General features: G+C 46.3%; 1 protein-coding gene across 1 annotated transcript; it reads right to left on the bottom strand.

The window, feature by feature from the left end:
* Positions 1-1,032: 1,032 nt before the first annotated feature.
* Positions 1,033-2,163, bottom strand: LOC127339274 (F-box/kelch-repeat protein At2g43270-like). Its single transcript, XM_051365144.1, has one exon. The coding sequence runs from the start codon at positions 2,161-2,163 to the stop codon at positions 1,033-1,035; it is 1,131 nt and encodes a 376-aa protein (XP_051221104.1).
* Positions 2,164-8,536: the final 6,373 nt, after the last annotated feature.

Genomic DNA, 8,536 nt, shown 5'->3' with positions numbered 1-8,536 from the left:
ACTGTTAGGGTCTGCGTTGCGCATGCCGACAGCATCGACACTCCAGGCGAAAGCCTCGCACCAATTGGTGCCGATGTCGGTGGTGCCCCTGGGTACCATATTTCCCTGTTGAGGGCTTCATCGGGGAGCTTGGTCTCCTGCTGTCGCGAGTTGTTGCGTTCTCCGGGTGAAAACCTCTGCTCCTCGGAGCGGGCGGCGGCGACACACTGTGCCGTTACCTTCTTGAAGGCGCCGCTTTTGGAATCTGTGCTCCTCGTGGTGTGGTAGATGCGTGGCAGTTGTGCATGGTTGCCTTGTCGTCGAGGATGGTGGATGCCAGGGCGGCGGCCCCGGATAGTTGACGTGCGCCGAGGCGGCGGCCTCGAATGGTCTTGCAGCGATGACTCCATGGGGTGTCGTCATGGTCTTGCAAGGCTTGGGTGGCGTGTTGGTGCTACGTGGGTAGCGATCTCGTCGGCCCGGCCTACACGACGGGGCGGTCGGTGTGGCTGGCATGTCGGGGCGGCGGCCCCGGATCTTTTGGCGCGGCGTTCGTGGTCTGTGTGTGGTCGCCTTGGTAGTTTGGGCTACAAGACGTCCATGTCGTGCGGCGTTGCGGCTCGGCTCGCCTCCGAGCAGGGGACGCCGGAGCAGCGGCTCCGGGTTTGGTGGTGTGTGTTTGGTCGTCGGCGATCTGGTATCGTGTGGGCGATGAGGCTCCGGTGTTTGTGCGGTTTTTAGGCCGGTTTTCCTTATAAACTCGGCCGCTCTGTATGGTTTTTGGGCTCGGTTTCCCTTATTAAGGGAGCCAAATCTTCCTCTATCAATATATCGTGCAGCTCACCTGCCGAATTCTCAAAAAAAAAAAAGGAAGCGATGACCTTTTGTCTAACAAAATGCTCGAGCTGATTGTGGATCATTGGTACTAATTAGGCCATCTTTTATTCTTACGAGTCATTGTCCAAGTAAAAAGTACAATCGTATTTTATTTTGGACAAAAGTATACCGAAGATATCTCGGTGCCAATACATATTCTGGCAGTTGGCTTTTCAACTAGTCAAGACCTAGGGATGGAGTGTAGCGGATTACCCATCCATATTGGTTACGCCCAGCATAAGTATAAGCATTAAGGGCAAAGTGATTATCTATACCAACAATGTCCTTGAGAACTTGTTGGACTAGCAAATACTGGCATCGATAGTACATAATGGCTTCAAAAAATGGATGTGTTAATAGACAAACGGTGTCGAAGGTGTAACGCCGATTCCATCGTGGCTGGTTGGGGTTGGTGTCTACGTCGTTGCACATCCAAATCTCAATTGACTCGTACTTGGGCCCTGCATGAGCCACGCTCAGCTCCCCGCGCAGCTCAGCCATGTGGGACGTTGTGTACCTGAGCCCACGGCAGCATGGAGGTGGTGGCGTGACACTGAACGATTCGTCGTCCAGCCTAAAGCGGAGAAACCCTGGTGCGGATTCTCCCGCCGAGTTCGGAATCTCTCGAGTGAGTTTTTCCTCGTCGATGGTCCAAAAGAGTGAGCCTTTGAAGAAGGTTGCGGTTCGCCCAATGTGGGCAGGGTACGGCGGTTTTACCGCCGTCTCATGCCAACGCCGGTCCACCCCGATTGTGAACACCTCCACCCCATAGTTGTAGCGGTAAGCGTCCGTAGGGAGTAGGTCCAAGGAGGTGAAGAAGAAGCGGGCGACCTTGTAGGTATCGCTACGAGTGTCGTGGCCAATGCCAAACACCTGGTGGGTGTGGAACGCATGGAAGCGGAACTCCGGCGCTACACCGTTGGGGCTCCAAGGCAGCGTGAGAACGCGCCGTGTGGCTGGGTTGAGCACGCGGACCACCGTTTCCGTGGGCATCAGCACCAGCCCGTCGCAGTGCGCGAAACGGTGTGGCTGTTCTTGGACAGGCAACTCCATGGTGTATTCCGCGCCGTCCTCCGGCACATATAAGCTGACGTCGACGGTAGTGACCATGTTGTTGCGGTCATCTTCTGTACCGCTCCAGGTGAGCAAGCATGGTGTCTGGGCACGGAGGTTGGCGCGGCGGAACTCTGCGTCGGCGGAGATCCTGTCGCGCCAGGCCTTGCTGATGCACCTGAACCGCAGCAGCGACTTGACGGGCAGCCGGACCATGATCTCCCACACAAGCTCCGGAGGCAGGTACGGCGCCATCTTGCTCTTCTCGGTTGCCGCGGCTGTCCCGTCGCCATGGCCTCATAGACCTGACGTCTTTTATTGGGCTGTCCTATGGTTTTTGTATCCGATCCGTACCCCAGGTCTTCAACTTTATTTGTAACGTGACATACGTCGTTTCGGGTTTTTATTTGCTTGCAACCCCGTATCCCTTACGGACGGGGATTCAGTGACTTGTGAACAGCAAGTCACAACGTGCCCGCCCCCCTCCCATCCGGCGTCCACTGGCTATCCAACGGCTGAATCAAAGCAAAGGCAAAGTCTACACGCAGATACGGACCAGCTACATCGCCTCGCTGCTTTTCCCTCGAGGGCGGGCAAGATTGAGACTTTTCGCGGGCCTTCTCGATTCAGCTCAGTCGTTCCCGCCGCGCCGCTGCAGAGGAGAGAAGGGGCCGTCGCGGCGGAGAAGCAGCGCTCCGGCGGGAGAAATGGAGGGGAGCCACGCTGCTGCTGGGTTGAGAAGATTTCCTCGCGGCGGAGAAGAAGGGGTCGGCGTGCAGCGCCGCCGCGGAGGACTGCCGGCGCCAAACCAGATGGTCTTCGCGGAGCCCCGGAGGAGGCCAGCGCCACCGCGGCCGTCCTGATGATCTTCAACGCGAAGCCCTCAAGGATCAGTCCGTGGATTCAGTTTTTAAAGCTGGCCACCGAGAGGTAATCTACCAATTTTCTGTACTGTGATTTATATCCGTGAATAGTGTGCAGTCTTGATTTTTAGTTGAATCAAAGAGTAATTTGTTATGTTGATCTGAAATTTTGCAGAATTTGAGTGATAAACTATACATTTGGGTGTTGTCTGTGTTAGTCCAATTTGACTGAATTTGAGTATTCTGCTGTGTGAGAGGGAAGCAATGACAGAACCTGGAAGCAATGACAGAACCTGATAAGTGGATACCTAAAGTTGGTTTGAGATTCCAAACTCCAGATGATGCTTGGCAGTTTTGGCTAGCATATGGGGGTCGAGCAGGCTTTGATGTGAGGAAAAGAAACACTAATTTGACGCAAAATTGATGGTAAAGCGACTTCATGCAAATATGTTTGTTCCAATGAGGGCGTTCGAAAAAAGGGAAAACTGATCATGTGCCGAAGCTTTTTAGAGCTGAAACAAGGACAAAGTGTGATGCTCAGATAATTGTTTAATTGGATCGGATGACTGGAAATTATGAAGTCATCAAAGTTGTGCTACAACATAATCACTTACTTCATTTGCCGCAAACCTGACACTTGATGGCATCACAAAGGAAAATTTCAGAACTTCAAGCTTTTGAAATAGAAACCACCGATGATGCTGGAATTAGGCCAAAAGCTGCACATGACTTGGCTTGTCTTCAAGTTGGTGGGCCACTAAACCTCACCTACACTTGTCGTGACCATAAAAATCATCTACGGTGCAATCTTCTACTGCTACAAATGAACCAAGCAATGGACAAGAAAATGTTGACCCAAATGTTGTGCAACAAACAACCGATTTTCTGAATGCCGCACAACTAAAGAAAAAGGAGGTTCAATCCAAAAACTCAAAGAGAGCCAAAAGTTGGATTGATAAGTTGCAGAAGGGAAAGCGCAAGTCAACTAAATCTTCAACATCAACAAAAGGAGTAAATGTATGTTGCAATCTAGAAATTACTACATGATACTATCATTCTTGTACATTGTACACTGATTATGTGATTTTTCATTAGCAGAAACAAAAGAAGAATGATGCTCTACAACCTCATGTAGAAGTGAAGAATGATGTTGTACAACCTCATGTAGAAGTGGAGAATGGCACCAAGAAAGGAGCAATTGTGGTGCATGACGAATACAATGTCATTGGTAGTTTTACCCAGCTCTTGACAGCTCCGGGTTGTGATGATGATAGTCTCTATGACGGAAACCTATTCTAGTATAATTGGTATATAGGATTTTGGGGCTAACTTTTGGTAGACTGAGAGTATTTTGGAGACTAACTATAGTCTTTTAGGCCAAAGTGTACAAGTGCAACGGCCTACTTTAAGTATGCAAATCATTGTCAATGATAGCACTTCTTGCTACAGATTTGATTGTTAAGGGTCTTCTCCTTCAAATATAATCTCTGTTCAGTTTGAGTTCAGATTTGGTTCAACTAAGCTTTATGTTACTTCAGTATACGGTTCAGATTTGCTTATTCTTTATTTCATCATTAACTCATTTAAATTTTACATAAGTGTTTGTCAGAATGTTAAGACTGAAAACTATCTAAAATACTGAAAACTGCAGTGTGTAGCTTCAGTGTTGGTTCAGATTGGAGCAAACAGGGGTACTGCATTCATCTTTGCCTTTGCTTTGTTTCAGCCGTTGGATGCCCAGTGGACGCCGGATGGGAGCGGGCCGGGCACGTTGTGACTTGCTGTTCACAAGTCACCGAATCCCCGTCCATCCCTTACGTACTAGTGCAACTTACAAGTTCCAGCCAAACGCGTACAGCATGCATGTGATTTGCTGCAGTTCCAGCCAAAGCCCAATTCATATTGGAAGGAGACTCAAATACGCGATATTTTCATGGCTTGGCCAATGGGAGACATCGGAAAAAACGTATTCACTCTCTGATACAAGATGAAGGGTTGATTGAAGGCCATGAGCAACTCAAATCCTACATTACGAATTATTATAAAGGTCTGTTTGGTTTTCCGGAGGAAAGTATTTTTTCTTTAAACGAGGACTTAACAGATGACATACCCCAAGTATCTATGGAAGAAAATGGCCTACTGATCGCACCTTATGCAAAGGAAGAGGTTCAGAAGGCAATTTTCCAAATAAAATGTAACAAAACACCGTGTCCAGATTGTTTTCCAGCTGAGTTCTATCAAACCTTCTGGGATACTATTAAATCGGACCTTCTAGATTTGTTTAGTGCTCTGCATATGGGACAACTAGAATTATTTCTTCTAAATTTTGGTGAAGTAATTTTGTTACCGAATGTTAATGAGGCAGAAAGGATTCAACAATATAGACCTATTTGCCTTTTAAACGTAAGTTTTCAAGATTTTCACGAAAGTGGCCACCATTAGACTTAATACGATTGCGGATCATGTTGTTCATCCATCACAGACTGCTTTCATGCAAGGAAGAAATATCATGGATGGAGTGGCGGTTTTGCATGAGACGGTACATGAGATGCATACTAAGAAATTACATGGTGTTATTTTAAAATTATATTTTGAAAAGGTGTACGATAAGATTAAGTGGTCTTTCCTACAGCTGACTCTTTAAGTTGAAAGGTTTTTCTCCTGAGTGGCTTGCTCTGATAAATAATTTTATGTATGGAGGAAGTGTGGCAATCCGGGTTAATGATGATACCGGTCACTATTTCCAAACACGAAAAGGGTACACCAAGGGGATCCGTCGTCACCAATGTTTTTTAACATTGTAGAGGATAGGTTGGCTATCCTGATAGAGCGGGCCAAGTCTGATGGTCAGATTGAAGGTGTGATCCCACATCTGGTTGATGGTGGTTTATCTATCCTCCAATATGCTGATGATACAATTCTATTTATGGATCACGATCTCGAAAAAACTCGCAATCTGAAATTAATTTTGGCGGCTTGCGAACAGTTGTCGCGATTAAAATCAATTTCCATAAAAGTGAATTGTTTTGTTTCGGTGATGCCCAAATTGATACGACTCTATATGCAGAGTTGTTTGGTTGCGGGCAAGGCCATTTTCCTATTCGCTATTTGGGTATTCTGATTCATTATCGGAGATTCACCATCGCCGAATGGAAAAATATAGTGGAAGAAAGATTACAAAAATGCCTTAGTAGTTGGAAGGGTAAATTGTTGTCCCCGGGGAAAGATTGGTACTCATTAATTCGGTACTGACAAATATGGTATTGTACATGTTATCCTTCTTCCTAGTACCAAAAGGAATTGTGTATAAATTCGATTATTATCGTTCCAGATTCTTTTGGAAAGGAGACAGCGAGAAAAAGAAATACGACTGGTTAAATGGAGTATAGTTTGTAGTCCCAAAGATCAAGGAGGGCTTGGAGTTCATGACCTAGAAGTCAAGAATTCAGTCCTGCTAGGTAAATGGATGTTTAAGCTTCTTACCGCGGATGAGATTTGGCAAACTATTCTTAGGAGAAAGTATATCGGCTCGAAGACATTATCCCAAGTGATTTGAAAACCAGGGGATTCGCACTTCTGAGCTGGTCTCATGGTGACAAAAAATGTCTTTTTCGCCATGGTACTTTCTAGATCAAGAATGGAGCACAGTTACGGTTATGGGAAGACATTTGGTTAGGCAATGCACCCTTAAGTGAACAGTATCATGCATTGTATAGTATTGGTCATCGCAAAGGTGATACCATTGCCACGGTAATGGCTACCTCGCCTCGGAATGTGACGTTCAAATGGGTCTTGCTTGGGCAAAGGCTATTGGCATGGAATCATAATCCACCGGCTAGGTGATATACAACTACCGACTGAACTGGACGAATTTAGATGGAATCTTCATGTAGATGGCACTTTCTCGGTAAAATCATTGTACAATGCGATGCTTCATTCTGACATACCATTTGATAATAATAAAGAAAATTTGGGAGGATGAAAATACCATTAAAAATTAAAAAAATTAGATGGTATCTTGGTCCTCACCAAAGACAATCTTGTTAAGCGAAATTGGCATGGAAATACATGGTGTGTTTTCTGTCACATGACGAAACTATCAAACACCTTTTTTTTGAGTGCCAATTTGCGAGATCTATATGGGCAGTCATCCAAGTAGCGTCTAGCATGTATCCTCCGACTAGTGTGACCAACGTCTTTGGCAATTGGCTGCATGGTATCGATTCAAGGTTCCAGTTGCTTCTTCGGGTGGAGGCGCTAGCAGTTATCTGGGCGCTTTGGCTAAGTAGAAATGACAAGATTTTTAACGATAAAAATTGCTCCATTTTGCAGGTTATCTACAGATGTACAGGTATTCTCCGTTTGTAGTTACCTCTTCAGCGAGTGGAGAACCGAGACCTATTTACGGAGGTCTGGACAAGGTTGGAGGCTGTGGCGAGGGATACTTTTTCCCAACATGGATGGCAGCATAGTCTACAGATTGAAGCCCACCCATACCTTAGGCGTCTTATGGTTCATCGCTTCGCTATGTATTTCGTTATGGTTCATCGCTTCGATATGTATTTCGCCTAGTTTTGTTTTATCCGACCTTTGACTTGAGACATATAAACGGCTATGTGCATCCTGGTTATGCAGAGGCTGGATGTATTTGCTTATCAAAGTAATAAAACATCCTTTATCGATTTTTTTATCCATACTACGCAGCTAAATTTTTATTTGTAACGCCGCACGCAAATGTCTGACCAGTTTTTGTTGGCTCGAAACGTTTGTGTATCCTTGGCCTACTACAACTTACAAGTCCGAGTCAAACACGTACAAGTTCCATGGCTATTTCCATGGGCGGCTCCATCCTTGTCGGGCGTCGGGGTTGGATCTCGGACTTGCCACAGAGATTGCAGCTCTACCCACCTTTCTTGAGACAACACTCTCCACAGCCTTCTTCAGTGATGATCTTCACAATTAAATGGGAGTTGGTCGTTTGACACTCAACGCACTTTGATGGTCGTCATTGAAAACATCTCGTCCGTTCAATTTAAGTCGATCTAATCTCACGATCTGATTAACACATGTTCGTCCGATCGCTGTTTAAGGTAAGTCGCGATCCTCCACATATTGCCTCTAATCATGGTCTATCTTTACTATTAAATGGTAGTTGGTCGTTTGACACTCAACGCACTTTGATGGTCGTCATTGAAAACATCTCGTCCGTTCAATTTAAGTCGATCTAATCTCACGATTTGATTAACACATGTTCGTCCGATCGCTGTTTAAGGTAAGTCGCGATCCTCCACATATTGCCTCTAATCATGGTATACACAAATTAAACAAGAAATATTTACTTGCCATATATATCACTCCGGTATACAAAATTTATGTGGTGCATAATATCTTTCCCCGTATAGTCCAGTTTGATCCGGTTTCCTCGCTCCCTTTCTTCCCATAAACGTGTGTTGTGAGACAGACCGGAGCCAAAGTTAGCTCCTAATAATGCTACACCTACAAAAATAATTTACGGAAAGCGCTCTACCTTCTCTCCCAGACGGAGGGCTCCTAGGACGTGACGCAACAGGCGTGCACGGTGCTGCTAAACCCGGTGACCACGGAGTCCATGGTGTGGTTGTTGCAGCTGAAGTTCACCGGTGAGCTGGAGGCGGAAGCAATGTCGTTCCTGGAGACGGCGCTCATGTATGCAAACATGGGGCGCGAGAAGAATAACCTCAAGGGGTATCCCTGCCGTCGCCGTACAAGTGTACGTGCACCCGTCC

Source organism: Lolium perenne, chromosome 3, assembly GCF_019359855.2.
Source record: "Lolium perenne isolate Kyuss_39 chromosome 3, Kyuss_2.0, whole genome shotgun sequence".
NCBI lineage: Eukaryota > Viridiplantae > Streptophyta > Magnoliopsida > Poales > Poaceae > Lolium > Lolium perenne.
Note: the sequence above shows the minus strand (reverse complement) of the source record. Positions and strands in the feature narration are given on the sequence as shown.

What these genes read in the sequence shown, in the direction of transcription:
- LOC127339274 (XM_051365144.1), bottom strand. Translation starts at nt 2,163, where the DNA reads ATGGCGCCGTACCTGCCTCCGGAGCTTGTGTGGGAGATCATGGTCCGG.